Source organism: Zea mays, chromosome 3 (genome assembly GCF_902167145.1).
Source record: "Zea mays cultivar B73 chromosome 3, Zm-B73-REFERENCE-NAM-5.0, whole genome shotgun sequence".
Taxonomy (NCBI): Eukaryota; Viridiplantae; Streptophyta; class Magnoliopsida; order Poales; family Poaceae; genus Zea; species Zea mays.
The window spans coordinates 130718350-130740063 of NC_050098.1; the positions used below are offsets into that span (position 1 = coordinate 130718350).

At 40.5% G+C, this 21714-nt stretch overlaps 1 protein-coding gene and 1 pseudogene across 3 annotated transcripts; both read left to right on the top strand.

Moving 5' to 3' along the window:
- Nucleotides 1-4161: 4161 nt before the first annotated feature.
- Nucleotides 4162-8156, top strand: LOC103652184 (protein NUCLEAR FUSION DEFECTIVE 4-like; annotated as a pseudogene).
- A 1243-nt stretch (nucleotides 8157-9399) lies between these two features.
- On the top strand, nucleotides 9400-16124 carry LOC100280500 (CTP synthase). 3 transcript variants are annotated; one of them, XM_008674561.3, is made up of 23 exons: nucleotides 9400-9760; nucleotides 10501-10580; nucleotides 10666-10752; nucleotides 10831-10881; nucleotides 10972-11089; nucleotides 11170-11226; nucleotides 11505-11569; nucleotides 11730-11813; nucleotides 12126-12176; nucleotides 12256-12318; nucleotides 12439-12485; nucleotides 12908-12977; nucleotides 13058-13120; nucleotides 13594-13683; nucleotides 13949-13987; nucleotides 14075-14224; nucleotides 14303-14380; nucleotides 14462-14547; nucleotides 14846-14894; nucleotides 15005-15085; nucleotides 15167-15260; nucleotides 15617-15733; nucleotides 15813-16124. In XM_008674561.3, the coding sequence occupies exons 1-22, from the start codon at nucleotides 9586-9588 to the stop codon at nucleotides 15691-15693; spliced, it is 1755 nt and encodes a 584-aa protein (XP_008672783.1). In that variant the 5' UTR covers nucleotides 9400-9585; the 3' UTR covers nucleotides 15694-15733; nucleotides 15813-16124. The 3 variants fall into 3 exon arrangements, with proteins under 3 accessions (XP_008672783.1, XP_008672784.1, NP_001146892.2); XM_008674562.3 differs by having other exon boundaries at nucleotides 15617-15699; nucleotides 15813-16123; NM_001153420.2 differs by having other exon boundaries at nucleotides 9478-9760; nucleotides 15617-15694; nucleotides 15813-16106.
- The last annotated feature ends 5590 nt before the right edge of the window (nucleotides 16125-21714 follow it).

The window sequence follows — 21714 nt, forward strand, 5'->3', positions numbered from 1 at the left end:
AGTTTCTAGAAACTGAATCATAAATTGGTGTGTTTGAAAGTACTCCAGTTTTTTAAAAACTTGTTTGTAAAAAAACTGGAAACTAGGTGCTTCCAAATAGCCTTTAAGACTGTCTAATGCAGATAGTGTAAAATAGACTACATGGCTCAACTTCCACTAGTGCCTGAGAAAGCGACGATTGCGTATGTTCCTCGTGAAACCACAGTACCACACACGTCCCCGTCTTCTGGTCGACAAATTTATTAGATGTGTAGGGGTTAAAATGTATCACGATCCAAATTTTCTTCACAATTTTTAGGGCTCTAAATAAATTATAGTTCAAAAATAGTTAGAAATAGAGCCTGATTCTAATCTGACCCGATACTTAAATTTTATAGTATAAAATTTAGAGCACATTATCACCCTCACATGTGCGTGCCTATTTCTGGATCACAATAATATCCGAACTAATAAACTGAGCCCACGTCCCTAAAAAATAATAAGTCCAAAGTTTTTTTCCAGGTGAAGTTAGACCCAAGAGCTCCAAATCCTAGGCCCATGGCAAACAGGTCCATATCTAGTTAGACCTAGACAGGTCCAAACTGAGGCTCCGAGAAATCTTGGCTAGTGGTGAAAACAGGTCGGATATATCCACCAGGTACCAGATACGAATAATACAAATACCTGCTTTTTCGGGTATTTATTGCGTGAGTTACACATAAAATCACTCTATGTGTTGAAGTTTTAACATAATCAATACTTCACTTATCATTTTTATGTGGGGACTTGAGATTATATTCGAATATAATGTTTATTAGTTTTGATAACTTTTTTGTAATTTGGGTCGAAACTAGTGTATTTTACGAACTTAATTATATTTTTGATGATTTTATGTAGAAAGAAATTAATAATGCATAAATAGCCTAAAAAATTTATGAAATTATACGGAGGTACAACATATGACCACATATAGTCATAAAAATTAATGGGACCATAAAATTCACAAGATGTCAACATTTTTATATTTTATGACCACTTATTGCGTGACTTGCACGTGAAATCACTCTAAATATCTAAGTTTCAACATAATCAATACTTCACTTTACCATTTTTATACGAGAACTTGAGGTTATTTTTTATAAAATGTTTATTAGTTTTGATAATTTATTTATAATTTCGTGGTCGAACAAAAATATTTTATGATAAGCATTTAATGCATTATCCGACAGTTATCCGATACCCGACCAAATAATATCCCTATCCGTCATTTATCTGTCCGAATAAATATCCAGTCCCGTATCCATTTCTATCCATTTCGTTTCTAACTATTTGTATCCGATCTTAAATCTATTTTAAATACCTTAATCTTTACTACTCTATAAGGGTGTAACGGGGGCGTCCACACTTCACCGTGGCTCCGCCCCGACGCCCCTCCGCGCACGCCCTGCCTCAGTGACCCCGCGTCCCCCGCCCCCGACAATCTCGCTCTGTGACCCCGCCCCACTCCTCCGAACGTCCCCACTCATCCAACGAAACCCTAGCACCTCAAGCCCCACACCGTGGCTCCGCCGCCGCCTCCGTGACCCTCGCGATCGCGCCTCCCTCCGCGCCATCCTCGCCCGCGCACGCCCCCCGGACAAAGCTGTAGCCGGTCGCGGTCATGCCGCCGTCCACGCTGCTACCCGTGCCGGCCACCTCCCAAGAGGACAACAGTCAGCACTGTGCCCCCACCTCCCCCTCCGGGCACGCACCCGCCCCATCCACGAGCAAGCTCTTGCTGCGAGGCGGGGGAGGTTGTTGGCGGCTCCCTCTGCACGCCTGGAGGCGCCGGAGGCACAACCAAGGAGGAGCCTAAGAAGGAGGAGCAAGCCCTCTGACTCGCACCCTTCATCACCCGTCTCCTTCCCTAATCCCACTCCATCGCTGCTAGGTCCTCCTCTCCCACTTTCTCTGCGACCGCGACGGCAGCATCCGCACCGCCCACCACCACCACCTCCTGCTCTGTTGAACCGATTCGCTGAAAGGTCCCTACCATCCACGCCATGCCCTTCTCTAGCCTCGCATCGCGCCCTTGATGTGTCTCATTGTGTCGCTGTCAGGCCACAGATTCGTCATCCGACTCCGATGAGGCTGCATCCTGTCGTCCTCGACTGTTGACTGCTGGTAAGTCACCCTAGCCTGTTTACCATTCATCCTGATCTTGTCTCTCCGTGTCCCGCAATCCCAGTCGCGAGGAACTCCATAGCAATCCCAGCCGCAATCGACGCACCGGCCGCGAGGAACTCCATTGCAATCCCACTCCATCGCAATCCCAGTCGTAATCGACGCACCGGCTCTCGATCCGCGCTCTCAAGGGAAGGTGAGTCGCCTTGGCACCGACCGGCCTCGCCCCCATCAAAAACCTTCCATGTAGGATGCGACAGACACAGATTCGCGCCTATAAAATGTCAAGAAACATTACATAACAAATGCATCTCTTCATACTACTGCCAGGTACGTCCGGATCTTGTATACACTATTTGCATCACTAATCCTTGATTATCAGACATCTGTAGTGAGATTGTTCTTTTCCTATGAATTTCTGTTGGTCAGCTACAATTTCAGTATTTTGGTGTTTCAATAAGGTTTCAGTATTTTTGGTATTTGACTGTTCTAGACAAGCAGTGTTGTAGATATATAGAACCTGCGCTCATTTTGTCCAAGAGAAACTGTTTTCTCTGTCTGATATATTGTCTAACTGTTTTCTCTGCCTGATATATTGTCTAACTGTTCTAGATAAGAAGTGTTCTATGTAGAGTAGTTTCTGAAAACAGTTTCAAATGACACTAACATAATCAAGTTCACAAGAAGATCATAGATATGTCTTCCCTCACACACTAAAAAACATGTGCACACCTTATTTTTCTTTTGTTTTGTAAACTGCTTCTATGCTTTTATTAACATCATTAAAATTAGATGTTATCTTAAAAGATATAGTAAATTGTGACGACACATAAAATAGACATAATCAAGACTGCAAAATAGGTTACAAATGTAAACATAAAAATAATAGCCCAAATTCAGCTCCTATTTCAGTAGCAACGAGCTAAAAGCTGACAAATGCTACTCCATCTAATCTCGATCTTTCCAAAAATTGCATATATAAAATTTTCTTGTCCATGATGCAGTAGATGCAGTAAGGGTACTTACACTGAGCTGCTCGTCATGCCCGACAACGTCGTAGACGTATGAGTAGCAGGTGCAGAGGTGCTCTGGGAAGCATAGGTACTCCTCGGCGTTGATAGTATAGTAATATTGTTTCAAATCATCTTTTAAAAAAAATCAGACACCAAACAATTTCTTTAAAAAAATCCAAACAAAGGACCGAGCTTAAATGACGTGACATGAGATGGGGACACTATAATAAATCAGCGGAGTATCCAGCAAAAAATTAAGAACATTCATCCACCACCTTCTCTGAACTGAATGTTATCTGCTTCCCTCCTACCAGTCTGCCTCTGCTCTGCTTTTGACTGCTAGATGAGTGACCCACCTGCACACCAAATATCTTGTTCGTTGGTAGGTGTGCCCAATTAATCCTAAAAACAGAGACCACATATTATTCCAATCGCAGCAAAAGATACCAGTCTGCCATCACAACGACAAACAAACATCGCAATCACAATCAGCTAGATACCACAACATCGGCATCCTCACCGGCCTACGGCATGCCGTTCCAGCCTCACAAGTCACAGCTGCATCATCCACACCCACTACAAAACTAGCCTTCTTTTGACACCTTCCTTCAAGAAGCAGCATGGAGAAATATATGACATTACAGCACGCAAATTGGAATCACATAGTTTAACGTCACAGCATCACGCTGCCGTTACGTATCCCCAGATGCATGATCAAACTATATATATCCCTTTCAATAACATTTATTAGACCTTGAAAGAAAAAAAGGAAAAAGAAAAAGAAAGAAGCACTGCCTTGTAGACGTACAATGCATTCCATATTAGACAACCTCTAGCAGCAAGCAACCTGTCTTTATTCTTGACAAACTGATTGCAAGCACTATCCTCAAACAGATTTAAGTCAAGATAAAAAAAATAAAAGACAACAGAGGTTTAACTGTCAAGACAACAACATGCAACTTACTTATATCGAACTTAATTGTCTGACCAAACTCCTCTGATTCACATGTTGCCCCTGCAGGTGTTCTTGTTCTGCTTGATAGCAGGGTACAGCATCTGCTGGTTCAACACAGTCTGCTTTGTTCTCTGCATCCGCAGCTTCTCTGCGAGCAACCGCTCCCTAGCCCTCTCCCTCTCGATAAGCTTCAACGGGCTCAGCGCTCCCTTCTACACTCTCTTTGCGAACGCACTCTCCCCTTTCTCCCCAGCTGTCTACCTCCTCCTCAATGCAATCCTCCCTCTCGCCGTCTCCGTCCTTGCACTCCCAGCGATCCTCCTCTGCCACAAAAATGAGGGACACATCCAAAGTGCGCACGGGCATGACGGCCGTGTCTTCTCGGCCTCTACATCCTCGCATTCATCACCGGCATATATCTGGTGGTCTTTGGATCTTTCACCGCAACCAGCTCTACTGCGTGGGTCATCCTCACAGGTGCCATGGTCCTCCTCGCCCTTCCTCTCATCATCCCTGCCTGCTCCAGTTGCTCATACGTGGACACAGATGGCCCTGACCCTGCATATGATGACCCACATAAGCCACTCCTGATCAGTAACAGTCATCAGATGGAGTCCAATGCCATGATGCAAAAGCCAAAGGAGAACCAGATGCAGGTCAAGGGCCGCCTGGAGACGCTCGGTGAAGAACACAGTGCAAAGAAGCTCATTCGGTGTGTGGACTTCTGGCTCTACTACACAGCCTACTTCTGTGGAGCCACTGTTGGCCTGATATACAACAACAACTTGGGTCAGATTGCTCAGTCATTGCACCAGCAGTCACAGCTCACCATGCTCCTTGTCGTCTACTCATCCTGCTCCTTCTTCGGCCGTCTTCTCTCTACACTACCTGACCTCCTTCACAGGTATCTGTTTTGCTTTATACGCATACATATATATATATATATCATCATATCTCATGCTTCCTAACTATAATTTGTACACAGGAAGGTGTCACTTGCTCGCACAGGGTGGCTTGCTGCTGCATTGGTCCCCATGCCAATGGCCTTTTCCTTATGTGGAACCAACAAGATGGAAGCACCCTGGTAGCAGGAACAACACTAATTGGCCTAAGCTCAGGGTTCATCTTTGCTGCAGCAGTGTCAGTGACCTCCGAGCTCTTTGGACCAAATAGCGTTGGGGTGAATCACAACATCCTTATCACCAATATCCCGCTTGGCTCACTCCTCTATGGGCAGATTGCTGCCATGGTATACGACGCAAATGGCCAAAAGATGACAGTAGTGGATAACCGCACTGGCATTGTTGACACCATGATTGTGTGCATAGGGGTGAAGTGCTACTCAACCACCTTCGTCGTGTGGGCTTGCATCACATTTCTGGGGTTAGCATCAAGCATAGTTCTATTCATAAGAACAAAGCCAGCTTATGCCCATTCATAAGAATCTTATCGTTGTCTGAATTCTTATATTTATTACTGTCAGAGTTGTCCTTGTATAAATCAGGGTCTGTGCCAAACTCTAAATTGAGGCCTTGCTAAATAGAACAATAAACCTATGGTTTTAGATGACATGTGATTATATTTTATAATAAACATATCTTATGTCTCCTTTTTTAGATTGAATTAGACCCTTTATTCTTTATTTATTTATTAGGCTTTGGTAACCAGATTCATATAATTGTCTTTATCAATTGATGCACAAATACACAAAAGATGGAAATAAGAAATAAAGATATATATGACAAACCACAAAAAATAGTTCACTGATCTCTATAGTTCATTTATCATATGAAGCATTTGAAAAAGAAAAGGATGAAAAGAAGAAACTTCAAAACTTCTAAATTGTTGTGTTGTTGCCTATGCATGACAATGTGCCCTTATTTGTTTGTCGCTAAGCATTAGAGTCGGCAGTCCTGCACCCTAAAGCCATCCAGATCAGGATGCATGGCAGCTGGCTTCTGGTGGGCACTTCCTAAATTTTCGGTGAGCAAAATGCTTAGATTCTCTCAGAAATTGTGCCTTCAGGAGTTTTCAGTATTATGATGTGGTTATGCATTATGTTTTCTCAATGTCTGGGTGGAAACTTTGAAATGTCTACTATCACTTGTAGCATTGTCCAGGATATGGAACAGTCAAGGTGTTACAGAAGATAATGGGTGGTGATTGCACTTGTACTGTGCTTGTCGATAGTACATATTAGGTGCTTGTTGTCTTCTTCCACCTTCTAGACATTTGGTTTTGTTGTTTTCAGGTTAATTACATCTTTTGATGAAGTTAGAGTTTACCCCATTCCTGTAATGCTTTACCTGGTCAAGAACTTATTGCAGGTATGTCCAGTTGCCCACTCATTCTGTTGTATGATTTTTTAAAAAAACAAAAACAAGCAAAACATAACCATGTTTCCCGGCTTCTGTGGTTGTCAGTATTATATCTTTGAATATGTGGATGCACCAGCTTACCAGATTCTGAAGAACTTGAATATTATCAGCACTGGTGTCCTGTACCGTATAATTCTCAAGAAAAAGTAAGTCTAATGAGCTTGTTCTATTATAAGTTTTATTTGCTGACAAGTGGCATGCACTATGTCATTGGGTTCACTTTCACTTGAAATCTTTGATGCAAAGCTGAATGCTAAAGATGGAAGACATGAATTATAGTTCTGTGATGAAAGAGTTCTGCTGAAGTTCAATATGTAAAATAAATAGTCATCCTTAGGCTTGAATCCGTACTCTATTGAAGTAACTAGCTGCCTAAAGGACTATGCAACAACTAACTCTGAAATCTGAAACTGACACATTTGTTGAATCTAATACCATGCTACCCTCCTATTTGGTCATCGTAAGTTCGTAACAAAACCTCTATTGTTTTCCACTTCATTCCTTACAGTTTTTTAATATTTTCTTCCCCAACAACTGCTTTCCATTGTTGTTTTAGCATGGTTGAACTAACGCATGTTAAGTCAAATTCAGTGAGCTGGATGCACTACTGCTCAGCTCAGTCCCTCGTAAGCCAAACATGTTTCCCCTAACCCCTCATTCTTTTTCTTGTTTGTTCAATGCCCCCCTCTCCCTCATTGCTTTCTTATTTGTCCTTTTCTAGGTCAGACCATGTTCTTCAGACCCCTATTCGAGGTTGGGTGATGGCAATTGTGAGTGAAGCAGAAAAATAATCAATCCTGTCTTCTGGACATAGTAGAGGAAGTATTTAACAACTACCTGAATGCCCTTTTCCCCTTTTTGCAGGTGATGGCTCTTTTAAGTGGTTTTGCAGGAGTATATACTGAAGTGTGTGACTCTATACTTCTAATCTTTTCATCATTTGTATTCTTGTTTTTTTGGAAAATACATTTGATACAAAATATTAATGATTTTTTAGGAATGTAATATATTCCTTTATTTTGAACAATCCAGGTTATCATCAAGAAAAATCCTTCAAGAAATATCAATGCACAGAATTTTTGGCTGTACATATTTGGGATGCTCTTCAATTTGGTTGCAATTTGTGTCCAGGACTTCGATGCTGTCATGAACAAGTTAGTGCAGATTTTCTTACATGTCCGACATTCATGTCACCTGTTACAGTTCATTATATTGATCATTCCATTTGAATATTTCATCTGGTGCAGAGGCTTTTTCCATGGCGAGGTTTACATGAGCACAACCATTATTTGGATAAAAAATATATCTAAGATGCTACCAGCTCAGACAATGATGCAAGAAGAGCTTTTACCATCGCTAAAAATGCAGAAATCTGAATGCCTTTTAACAAATCTAAAAACTCCTTAAAACCTGTAACACTATACTTGAACTTGTAGCCAATTAGCTGCAAGTTATTCATACACAAATCTGAATGCCTTGATAGATGAATTTGGGTAACTTTTTTCATTTCCTTCTAGAGCAAAGCAGAAGAGATGATCTGGAATCTCTTTGTTATGTGCTCATGTATTTATTTTTTATGCCTTTGAAAATAACTTGTCAAATTTTCTAAACAAGTCCTCTGTAAATCATATCCATCAGAGTTTACTACATATTTTCATTACTGTAGATCAATACGATTTGAAGATAAACTATATTACTCCTATTTGAAGAGACTCTTCTGTGACCTATTTATCTGCGAGGGTATGATTAAACATGAGAAATGTATAATTGATGTTCCTTGCATCTCTATTTTTGATGTGGCTTATTCTGTATACTTGTAGGGTACCAACTAGATTATGTATTTGATTGGACCATTATGAAGTATCCTTAGTTTAGTGATAAAAGCAAACTTCAGTTATACACACATGTAATTCATTTCCAGCTCACCATTGACCAATGTGATTTTCACTGGTTTGTGTTGGCATTATCGACATAGTGTTTGGGCCTTGCCGGATCTGCTATGACTAATGCCGGCCCATTCAGCCATCAAAATCTCTTCGAGCCGCAGCTCGTCGTTGGTTCGGTGTTCTGATCTCCAAGACTCCAAGGAGGTCCGACTTTCCTTTTGTAGTGCAAGGTTGCCTGTTCTCGCGGTCAAGGCAACCCAGCTTGCAAACTCTTCTACGTAAGAATGACCCAAAAGAACTATGACACTTCCCCCTGCTTGCTATACTGCTCAAACATTTAATGCCAACCTTGAGCATATAGCTGGTGTCAAATGGTTTGTTTTGACATAGTTGATTTCAAGGTTTGGACAAGTTTCAACAGTTATCACACATGCTGAATATCTAAACTGGTCTGAAACTCTGAATTAGTTGCATAGCAATTAGTTAGGTCACGATGTTGGATGCTGATTTTTTTTGTTCTGAACTCCTCTGGTCGAATCTCCACGGTACAACAAGTTGTGTGGCACTGGAGTTCTCACCACAACTTATGAAATTAAGGAACACGTTGTGTGGCACTGGAATTCTCACCACAACTTATGGAATTAAGGAAGGGGATGGTTAAGCCTCCTGCTGCTCCCATTGTTGGATGTTTGAAATGGTTGTATGTATGATATTTTCTAGGTGGACTTGAAGGATAAGACTGCTAAATATAACACACATTTTAATATAATACACATTTATACATAAATTATTGTGATATTATATGTTTCTGTTGCAATGCACATAAATTATCGTAGTATTATATGTTCTCGTGTTCTCGTGGTATTATATGTTTCTATTGAAATGTATAAAACATTTTCTCATAACAGTATAACATAAATTCCAGCATAATACATATTTATACATAAGTTATCGTGATATTATATGTCCCCGTTGCAACGCACGGACACTCACCTAGTTTACGGATCGATCGTCCTTTTCACCCCTAATCTGGGCCGCTACCAAACAAGCACAGTTGGCTGGAGAGCGGAGACACTGGTCGAGCCAGCGAGCGTGTGCGCTTGCTCTGACAGTTTGCCTTCTTCCCAACCCAACAGAAGCGAAGCATCTCTTCTCCCCCCTTCCCAATCGGGCTGCGGCATATCCCCTTCTCCGTCCTCCCGCCTGCCGCCATGTCTTCGCCTTCGCCCTCGCCGCCGGCGCCGGCGGAAGAGGAGGGCCGGGCGCCGACCAAGTACGTGCTGATCACCGGCGGCGTCGTCAGCGGCCTCGGCAAGGGCGTCACCGCCAGCAGCATCGGCGTCGTCCTCAAGGCCTGCGGGCTCCGCGTCACTTGCATCAAGATCGGTACGCGCTCCTCACTCACTTCCTCCGCGGCTTTTGCGAGGCGTTCCCCTCCCGGTGACCTTTATAACCCTAGAGCCGTTTCGAGCGGGGGGTGGTCGTTGCGAGATAGGTGTGTAGTGTTTACTGGATCGGGGTGATGAATGCGACCCGCTTCCGTGGTTCTGCTAGGGATTTAATCCTTTCCGGATTAGGTAATTAGAGTGGCAGTTTGTTGGGTTCTGCTTGGAGTCTCCGTGGCCATTCGCAATTCTTTACTGCTTCTTGGTGGAACTTGGGGGCAATGACTAGTAGTCAAAGATTACCTTGTTGGGGGTTCCAGTTACCTGTCACCTTGGCTTCTAGTGAGATGAAAATTGTTGCTACACCATGAATTCGTCAGCCCGTGCTCGTTGTCAGGTTTTAAAGGCTTGTTGCTGTCTGTCAGTCTTTTGTTGAGCTTTTTATGTGAACCTTTCGTTCCACTGAAGGTCGGTGTTGGGCCTTTTTAGTGATGTGGCGTGGCCTTCGATTGTCGTTTAATTGGCATGGTGCACTGTACGTCTGTACCTATGGTTTAAAACTCCTGAATGACTTTATGTGGTTAGCTTTTTAAAAGAATTCTGTCTAAAATGGGGCACCTTTAGGATCTCTTGTGTTATTTTCTTTCTGTGTGATTTTACAATACAAATGGTTTGCTCATGTGGATATTAAATCTCTTGGAGGGGCTTTGGTCTTAGTACTTTGCTCTCTTGTTTTTGTAGATCCATACTTGAACACAGATGCTGGTACAATGTCCCCCTTTGAGCATGGCGAGGTGTTTGTTCTTGATGATGGTGGAGAGGTATAGCTCCTTAATGCTTGCATTTAATACACATTCTTTAAACTCGCAGTCTCGGTGGTAGCTACCTAACATGCGGTATCTGTAGGTTGACTTGGATTTGGGGAATTATGAGCGTTTCATAGATGTTACTCTGACAAGGGATAACAACATTACCACTGGAAAGATATACCAGGTGAGTATCTTCTGCCTCAAGGAAATGCTTTCCTTTTCTCATTTAAGGTTGTAAACCGATAGTTTCTGCTTCTTTCAGTCTGTCATTGAGAAGGAGAGAAGGGGTGATTATCTTGGAAAGACTGTACAGGTAATTCTTCTGTGGCATTTATTACTCGAGTTGCATTGTACGGACTGCCCATATGCAAAATCTGAAACACCTATGGTTTCAAATATCCAGGTTATTCCTCATGTCACTGATGAAATAAAACAGTGGATACAGTCAGTGTCTTCGGTTCCTGTGGATGGGCAGACTCGTCCAGCTGATGTTTGTGTTATTGAATTGGGAGGCACTGTAGGTAGGGTTCTATGACATCTTACGATCTGACACTTCGTGATTACTAGTGTAGCAGATAAATTGATTTCTCTCTTATTTCAGGTGATATTGAGTCGATGCCATTCATTGAAGCTTTGCGCCAATTATCCTTTTCTCTTGGTATAGCTGCTTTGTCCATTTAAATTTTATGGTTGCTGCGGTATGTTTTGGTGTTACGACTTACACTCGTATGAGACTTCTATTGTTTCTCGTGGTTTATTTTTTCTATCTATTTCTTTGGGAACAGTTAGACCCGTAGATTAGAGTACACTCTATGCACTGCCATTTCTTTCATGCTAATGTAGCATTCACATATTTTACATTTCTTGGAAGTAAAAACACCTTTCTTGTTAGGGACTATCATGAATATGACTCGTACTCTTATATGTCTGTTCTAGGCAAGGAAAATTTCTGCCTCATACACGTTAGCCTTGTTCCAGTATTGGGTGTAGTTGGTGAGCAGGTAAATAATTCTTCCTTTAGCGACGATGATGAATTCTGCTTACTGCTTCCTCTATCCTGAAATGAGGGAAACAATCTAATTGCACACACTTTTCAAGTCTTGTACCATGACATAGTTACTGGTACTGGGAATCTGACATTCTTGTTTCCCTTTTTTGTAGAAAACTAAACCAACACAACATAGTGTACGAGAACTGAGAGCCTTGGGTCTGACTCCTGATCTTCTAGCATGCCGGTCAGCACAGGTAATGCAAAAACATAAAAAAAGTTAATAACTAATAGCAGATTCTTTAGAATATGTCTTATTTTCATTCGTCGTCATATATTTTTCTGGAAGTCTTTCCCATGTATTGAATATTTTTGACAAGTCTTCTGTTGAATTTGTTTTTTATTTTCTGTAATGAATTTTGGTCCAAGCAGTCATTAGCTCATTTTAACTGCTGAACATGTACCTTTTTTAGTTCATGCGTTTCTTGTTCTAAAATCGTTTTCTTCTCTTGTCCAATTTGTATCTAAGCGTCCTTTCTAATGAGAGCTATGTTTATCTGTTCTTTCAGCCACTAATAGGATCTGTTAAAGAGAAGCTTTCACAATTTTGCCATGTCCCGGTATGTTTCATGATTAAATGCGAAAAATGCCATTTATCCACAGCATTTCTCGACTCACATTCTGTCTTCATTCCTGTAGGTCGAGAACATACTTAACATCCATGATGTTCCAAATTTATGGCATGTCCCACTTATTCTTAGAGTGAGTTGCAACGTTCAATAAAACCTTAGCCTTGAATTTTGTGTAGAAATGTATTGAGTCTATATATGGATTGCATTTAGTGTTGCTGCAGCACAAATTTTGACAAGTACTGTTTTGCAGAACCAAAAGGCTCATGAAGCTATAATCAAACAACTAAACCTTGCTAGGTGAGTCAGAAAATTACTGAAAATCAGTGCTTATCAATGCATGTAGAGTATTTGGACGCTCTGCACATGGAATGTTTCGTAATGTGCCCATAACAGTGTTTTCAGAAGTGCTTGGTACCATTTATGCCCACTACCTAGCACCTTGGTGGGCTAGACAGTTATTTTAAGTAGTGATTCATATACTATTGAGAAACCATATATTACCAATATTGGCAGATGCTTGGCTTAAACTTCCAATTTTTTAACTATGTTTGAAATCATTCTAATTACTGTTGAAAGGCTTACTCTAACTTGTTTGGTGTGATTGATTGAGATGATTACATTGTATTCATTGCAATGGCATCCCCTGTTTTTATATATTGTGATATGCATTTGTGGTTATTATATCTTGGAGCAATATCACCTTGGATTTTATTTTATAGATCTGCTGGACCACCTGAATTACGAGATTGGACAGATATGGCTGAGTCGTATGACAACCTCAATAACTCTGTTAGTGTTGTAATAGTATTTGTTGTTGGTTCTTTTTTGTTGGTGCAGAGTAAGTCTGAATGAATATCCTTGTTATGCAGGTTAAAGTTGCTTTGGTTGGGAAGTATACTAATCTGACAGATTCTTACCTATCAGTGGTGAAGGTTGGTACAGATGATCCTTACATATAAGTGGCGAAGTTGAGTAGCTTGCCAATTGTGATAATTAGTGTGCAAGAACAAAAATTTAAGTATATTTTATGTGGTGAGAAGGGCGGGCCTGGTGCAGCGGTAGAGCCTACCGTCTGGAACCGGAAGGTCCCGGGTTCGAGCTCCAGCCTCTGCATATTATGCGGTTAAGGCTTGGGCGCTTAAAGATACTCTTTCTCAGACCCCGCATAGTGCGGGAAGCCTACGGCACTGGGTACGCCCTTTATATTTTATGTGGTGAAATAAGTATTATAGTTACAGTTATTTTCCATGGTTTCCTGGAGTATAAACAATTGTTCTCTGATAATTGTTCAATAACTGAGGTTTTGAGTTGCCACAATGTGTTTTTACTGTGGATGCGTTTTGGGTTCATGTACTACACATGTAAAATGTTTTTTCTAATTTTTTAATGTCTTATTTTATTCCAGGCTCTCCTACATGCCAGTGTTGCCTGTTCGTTAAAGCCATCTATCCAGTGGATTGCAGCTTCGGATCTTGAAGATGCAACTGCAATATCTGTAAGCCACTAGCCATGTGTTCTAAGATTGGCTGCAGTAACAGCACTGCAGTGTTTCAGTGGTTATTTTTTTTTGGTCGGGGGCCTCCGGTTGGTTATGTTAGTATCCCATAGCATTTTTATTTTTTTGCAGCTCAACTTTTCTGTATCAAGCTTTTTCTACTTTCAGTTTCGCATTTGTAGCTACACTCAATTTCTTCCTATTACATTGCCTGTCCTTTCTTTGTATATGTTACTGCATCCCGTGATGACAATTTTTTCAATAGGCACCAGATGCCCATGCTGAAGCCTGGGAAACTCTTAAAGTGAGTATGCCAATTATATTTCTTTACTATATTGAATATGCAAATTCAATTTTAAAAGTTAATATTAATGAAATCTGAAAATTGTAGGGTTCATCATGCATTTTGATACCTGGAGGATTTGGGGATCGTGGAATTTCAGGGATGATATTGGCTGCAAAATATGCTCGTGAGAATAGAGTTCCATATCTTGGTATTTGCTTGGGCATGCAGATATCAGTGATTGAGATTTCCAGACATGTGTGTTTGCTTCCATTTTTGCTTTTACTTAAAACTATCCATATAGATTCATAATTTTATTATTATATGCTTTTCTAGGTCCTGGGCCTGGAAGATGCAGACAGTGAGGAGTTTAACAAGGATACACCGAATCATGTTGTTATGTACATGCCTGAGGTACTTCCTTTTCTGTTAAGTTTATGGAAGAGACAGGACTTTGAAAAGTTTGATCTACTACCTTGATAATGAACTATTCAGGTTTCAAAAACACATATGGGAAACACGATGAGGTTGGGCTGCAGGAGAACATTCTTCAGCAAACCTGATTGTCTTACATCAAAATTGTATGGGCATTGATTCTTTCTTGGTTAATATCATACTATTTTCTTTGGTACTACTGCATGTAGCTTGTTTGGGAACTCAATCCATTGTTGTCCACGCTGATAAATGCGTTATGTAGTTGTGTTATGTAGAGCTTTCCTTACTTGGTAGTGACTATATTTTTGCCTATCACATTTCCAAAGGTGGCTTCTCTTTGGTCGAGATTTGGTGCAAGCCCCTGGTTATTGACCATCTTTAACGTTTGCCCTGTATAAAAATCTATTGCATGTTCTCACTTGGACTATTGATTGGAACTTTTAGGTACGGAAGTCCTCCACATGTAGATGAGCGTCATCGTCATAGATACGAGGTTTGTCATCAATCTTTGTTTCTAAACGTCCTATTGGTTATTATTTTTTATGTACATTGCAATCATATGCTTGGAACCGATTACTTGTTTCTTTTACCTATTTATTATAGGTCAATCCCTCTTTTGTTCCCATGCTTGAAAGTGCTGGTCTTCATTTTGTTGGTTGTGACGAAAGTCGAAACCGGATGGAGGTACTAAGCAAACAACATATGCTATTCTTGGGTTTTGATTTTTTTTTTCGAAAGTCTGAACCTGCTTGCACCTATGAGCAGATTGTGGAGCTACAAGATCATCCCTTCTATGTAGGTGTTCAGTTCCACCCGGAGTTCAAATCAAGGCCTCGAAGACCTTCACCTCCTTTTACAGGTGAAAGCCTTTTTTATTGTTGAAAAAAATAACAACTTGCAAAATCGAAATAAAAAGTTGTGAAAATTACTTAGAGCCCTTACAAGTTACAACTGATCTAGTAGAATTTGCATTACAATGCTTCTTTGATGAACTGTACTAGTGTCAGAGTTCTTTCTAGTTTTTAGTTACCTGCCCTCCAAAGTAAAATTTGTTGTGCAGGACTGATATTATTTGTTTTGGGACTACGCATGTCTATACAATGCTTCTTTGATGAACTGTACTAGTGTCTGAGTTCTTTCTAGTTTTTAGTTACCTGCCCTCCAAAGTAAAATTTGTTGTGCAGGACTGATATTATTTGTTTTGGGACTACGCAGGTCTAATAATGGCGGCCACTAAACAACTGGGAGCAAATTCGAATAGCTCGAATGGCTTCGTTGGAGCTTCTGACTAATGTAAGGTAAAGCGTTCCGAAACTTGGTGATTCCCCAAAGGTATTTTCTCTGTGTCAGTGTATGTAACTAATGTTTCTGAACATTCGGTTTATGGATGCAACTATTGTTTCTTCTGCAGATGGGGATCTCCCGTTGCTGCAGACACCCAAGTTATTTCTTGTGCACATTAGATGTACAGGAAAACAATCTAAGCCTGAAGCAGAGTGTTTCTCTCTCTCGACCACCTGAGTGGCGTAAGCTAACGGTCTTACAGTGTATTGGGGCCGAACCGTCATGGTTTTGTTGACTGTCATTTCAATTGAGCTTAACAGCAGTCAGTGCTCCCATCCTTGTGATTCCAATTGAGATTAACAGTAGTAAGTGATTATGATCTCTCTTGCCGTTTGAGTGGAAGTGAAAGACACTACCATCCAGTTTTTGGTTGTTATTTGTTCTGATTTTTTTGTGTTTGTTTTCTATACAAATGTGAAAAACATAGAATATAAAAAACAACCGTGATGGGTCTTTCAACCCTTTTTTTTGAATGAACAGTAGGGCTATATTAAAAGAAAATAGCTCAAAGAAGTTACAAAAATGAAATCACAGAAATAAAATTACAAAAGTTAAGGCAGATTTGTTCTCCAAAGTTTAGTAGCAGAGAAATTCTTTTTCTGCTGCATCCTATGCAAGAGAAGATAAAAAACAAGAGTGATGGGTCTGATCCATGGAAAAATTATTCATTTCTCTGCTTCCAGATTGTCCAAGTTAAAAGAATGATAATGTCCATCGCAAAAAGAACTGCTAGCTTTGATTTGATCTAGATTATTGCTTGGGAGCCATTGACATGTCCGGAGAAGGAAATATTAATCTTCCTCAGCATCTTCTAGCGAAATTGCACCTAAAAAAATATGTGGCCAACAATTTCAGATTTTTGCCAAATACACATTTCACAATCATAGGAATCTAGGGAAAAGTTTTTTTTTGCAATGACTCGTGTTTAATCTGTTGTTGAGAAGAAGCAAAAAAAATTATGCTTGAGTTGTGCTGAAGACCTCTAGAGCCATTTGATGATTGGGTGAGTAGAGCAATCCTCCAAAAGGATTTTATAAGTTCTTTTAACTGAGAAAAATTGTGATTCCCAAATGAAAGTCCATTTATCTTTCTCATGTCTAGAGTCAACCAAAGATTCATTAATTGTCACACCCGGTTCCGGGAGCAGAGCTGGATGCATAGCATATGTGTGCCATTATCTATTTACACACATATGTTAACCTCACAAGTGTAATATATTAAAAGAACAATGCATAGAAGCGTAAATAATGATTATATTAGCATATTACACTTCGAACAGACATAATGTCTTAACCTTTATTCATCAAAGTACAGCGAAACATGGACATCCATCCACAGGAAGATGACCGGGGTATCACTAGACTAGCATCCATGGAGTTCAGCATCATAACTTCATCTGTTAACTTCTGATCAAAATTAAGCAAGGGTGAGCTCACTTATGGTCGGGGCTCAGCAAGCGGGGATGCAAGTTTAACAAGGTGATGCTAAGATTGAGCAGTAAGCATTTTAGTTGGTCAACATTTTATTAACAACACCTGTCTTACTAATAAGTGTGAAATTCCAAGTATTCCCTTTTAAATAAAGGTATAAGAGTATATCAAAAACACTTAAGTGAAACCACTTAAACAAACCATTGGTTGGATCACTGGCGCGGGCTTCAGCGGCTCGGATTCCTGGCAGCGAGGTCACGCGGTCGCTCGGCGTCGGGACTCGGATCCTGGGCGCGGGTCCTGGGTAGGGATGGCAATGGGGAATTCCCCGCCGGGGAATAGCTCCCCATACCCATCCCCGCGACGAAAAAATTTCCCCGCGGGGATCCCCACGAACGCTTGCGGGGAACATTTCTTCCCCATCCCCGTTCCCCGCGGGGATAAATCCCCAACGGGGATCCCCATCCCCGTTAAAATTATAATTAATACATACGTTCTTTGTTATTAATGTTAAACATTATCACTTATACACATTGTCAGATGTAAGAAATCATTATGTATACATCAAAATGAACACATTTGTACAATTAGTGGTCTCTTGACAAGGTAATTATTTATTTTTGTTGTTAACCGGTACACAAAAACATAGTCACATGCAAGTTAACGGGTCCCCACGGGGAACGGGGATGGGGAATGCTTCCCCGTCCCCATCCCCATTTACCCGTCGGGGGATAAACTTTCCCTGTTTATATCCCCGCGGGGGAAGTTTCTTTCCCATCCCCATCCCCTAATGGATGAATTCCCCGCGGGGAATCGGGGATCGGGTCCCCATTGCCATCTCTAGTCCTGGGCGCAGGTGGTCAAGCGCGGCGCGACTGGTTGCCTGGGCGCTGTGCAGTCGGGGCTGGGCACCTGGCGGCTGTGCAGGGAAGAGAGCGAGGGGCTCCTGGCGGCACGCGGGGTAGAGACAGGGAGAGGGCGCTGGATGGAGAGAGAAGGGATGGGCGCAGGTGGGTCCCACACGCAAGAGAGAGAAGTGGGGGAGTAAGGAGTGGCAGCGACGACTGGGAGGAGGCAGGGAGCGGCGGCTGGGAATAAGTTGGGCCCCTAGTGGGCCTTAGGGTTAGGTTAGGGTTTAGTTTTCCTTTTCTTTTTTTCTTTCTTTTTTTCTATTTTCTTTTCTAAATTCAAAATATATTTTTAAATAATCCTAAAATTCATAATAATTATACCAAAATTATTTGTAAATGAAATATTTATTTTGGACTAGTCATTATTATATTATTTACTAGGATTTTCATTTAAGAAGAAATGCTATTAAAATTCAAAAACAATCATGAACAATCAAAAATTATTCCAAATGCAAATAAATAACAAACATTTGAATGAAAAAATTATTGCCATAATTACCATTAATAAATAAATGCATTATTTTTATTTGATGATTTTTATAGTGTTACAAATCTACCCTACTTAAAAGAATCTCGTCCTCGAGATTAAGGAAAGGCTAGCACGAAAGCAAAGGAGATACATGGTTATTTGTAGGTTCTTAGTTCACATTGATAGCAAGCTTTTCTTGAAGTTATTTCTTGACTTTTTCCATGTTTCCCTTTTTGTTTCTTGGACCTGATGCGACCACGAGGCTGAAACTGTGTGCAAGTAATAGTCCATCCATCAATGTAATACTCCTGTGTTTCTTCTTGGGGCTGTGCATCCTTGTGATGTTTCCTTTTTGGAATACTTTGCAATTCATCAACTGACAGTGCATTAGGTATGAGAGACTGCTATTAGTTGTTCATAGGAGACATCTGTCTTTTTATGCCAGAAAATAAAATCTGGTTCTTCTGTTTTGCAGTTTCACTTTCATTTGCATTGATTTGGCGATAAGGAATTCCATAGTACTCACAACAACAACATGTTCCAAGGTCACTTATCTGTTGGTTTGGTTGTGCATCCTTTTGTGTCTTGAATGTTTGTTCATCAGCTGTTTTATTTAAAGTGTTGTTTTGACTTGCCAACACACCACATTCTTTGCATTTAGTGACATCACTTGTAGTTGACATTCCAAGGTCTGACATCTATATGGGTATGGAAGAATGGAAGGGACGAAAGGGTTGAGCAAAGACATATTATAGAGAGTGGAGAAAACCCATCTATCTAAGGTTTTACCTAGCTAACTAATGCCATTGTGGACAAAAGTCACACAATACACCAACAATAATTTCAAAGAAACAAATCAAACATGAACACAAAGGACAATGAACTCAAGCATACTAGCACAACACAATCCAATTCTACTCATTCAACCAAAACAAAAGGTGAGACAAGGTTTGGAATAAGAAAGATATTATAAAGTCAAGGAGTCAGGTAAGAAATAACAAGTAGTTAGACAAGACTTATTTGTTGGTGGCCAAGAGAGAAATAAGATAACCATGAACTATTAAAGTGAGGATAAATGATACAACCAAGGATATGAAGTGAGTTAGGGAGAAAGCATTATCAAGGAGAAAAGTAGAGGCAAAGATTTAATATATCAAGGTAGATATTGCGCAAGGGTGGCAATACAATGGCAAGAAAACAAAAGTATAAGAAGTCAAGGGTTATATAGTAATATTAGGGATTAGAAAACCACTATGATATAATATCGCCCTTACCGAACTAGTCGAAAATCTTAATACTAAAGAACAATCCTATCAACCTAGCCAAGAAGTCAAATAATAGGTCTAGGGGATCCATAACAAAACTTCTTGCGGAGTGGGGATAAGACAGAGAATAGGGCATCGTCGATAGCTTCGAAAGGGTTTCTTCTGGCAAACTTCGCTTCAAGTTCCATAATCTTGCTTGATCATTTTGCAATGCTTCTCATTAGAACCTTCTGATAGACGACGAATCAGACAAGAAGGGTTGAAGATAAAAGAGACGAGTTTTGATATAAAGTAAGTTTTTATGGAGACAATTAAGTCAAGTTTTGAACGACTGACTGGGCTTTCCATTTCTAACTAATCTAGAGACCTACGGTCACATTGCTTTGATACCACTTCTGTCACACCCGATTCCGGGGGGCAGAGCCGGATGCATAGCATATGTGTGCCAGGATCTATTTCCACGCATATGTTGACGTCACAAGTGTAATATATCAAAAGAACAATGCATAGAAGCATAAATAACGATTATATTAACATATTACACTTCGAACAGACATAATGTCTTAACCTTTATTCATCAAAGTACAGCGAAACATGGACATCCATCCACAGGAAGATGACCGAGGGTATCACTAGACTAGCATCCATGGAGCTCAGCATCATAACTTCATCTACAAACTTCTGATGAAAATTAAGCAAGGGTGAGCTCACTTATGGTCGGGGCTCAGTAAGTGGGGTAAAAACTAATGCAAGTTTAACAAGGTGAGGCTAAGGTTGAGCAGTAAGCATTTTAGTTGGTCAACATTTTAATAACAACACCTGTCTTACTAATAAGTGTGAATCCCAAGTATTCCCTTTTAAACAAAGGTATAAGAGTATATAAAAAACACTTAAGTGAAAACCACTTAAGCAAACCATTGGCAGATCATCGGATCTCGATTTATTTCCATCTTCAAGTTCAATTATCATGTGAGGAGTCCAGGCTGCTCATAACCGTGAGCACGACTGATATATCAGTTTTACACTCTGCAAAGGTGGCACATCTTTACCCATGAGTCACGATTCCCTTTTAGCCCGGGTTAGCTAGACCCGTATTCACTTCCGAGGTGACTGGCTAGGGTCTCACTACGAGGCTTTTCCCTAGAGTCCTCATTATGCAAATGCTGGAAATGGTCAAACTGCATAAAGCACACCTAACGTAACCAACTTATAGTCCAGTCTGCAGGGTAAAGCTTTGGGAACTATGCCCACATCCAATCTGCCTGAGCCGGAACTATAAGCGTTTGCCAGATGCCCCCGTTCCAGTCGACCACGACCAACACCCAACATAAGACTTCCCTAGTTATTTAGCCAAGGGCGTCCCATACCACCCTCATGGTAGCACTGTTTTCTCGGGTGGTCACTCCATGTTCCAATTAAATCATATGATCTTGCTTAATCGTCGGATTAGCAACAATAATGTGAACTTACCATTTGGAACATTAATATCACAAACCGGAGTGACTGCATAAAGTTAAGTTGTAGCAATAGCACAACTACTTGATTAGATCATAATCCCAGGTTAAACAAGGAGTAAGGTTGGAAAGGTTAGGGGTATCTAAATAGGTAACCCATCAAATTATGCATATATATATATATATATCCAAGAATAAACTTTATTAAATGTATTGTTTGGGATCAAACAGAGTATGCAGAGGGAGAAGTCCACTTGCCTTGCTTATAGAAAACTTGAGTTCTTCCACGGATAGGAATAGATCTTGATTCTTAACTACTAGATCAACCATTGAATATCACACAAACAAACAAGAAGAACAAACACCACTCAATAACATACAACATTCACCATACGTAAAGCTAAAAGAAAGGCTAACGAAAAGAGCATTCATTTTTCAAA

Bases quoted from the DNA above. Each gene is read 5' to 3' on its own strand.
- LOC100280500 (XM_008674561.3), top strand. From the start codon at position 9,586: ATGTCTTCGCCTTCGCCCTCGCCGCCGGCGCCGGCGGAAGAGGAGGGC. The intron at 12,319-12,438 runs GTGAGTTGCAAC...ACTGTTTTGCAG, and splicing joins ATGTCCCACTTATTCTTAGA to AACCAAAAGGCTCATGAAGC. The intron at 14,225-14,302 runs GTGTGTTTGCTT...ATGCTTTTCTAG, and splicing joins TGATTGAGATTTCCAGACAT to GTCCTGGGCCTGGAAGATGC.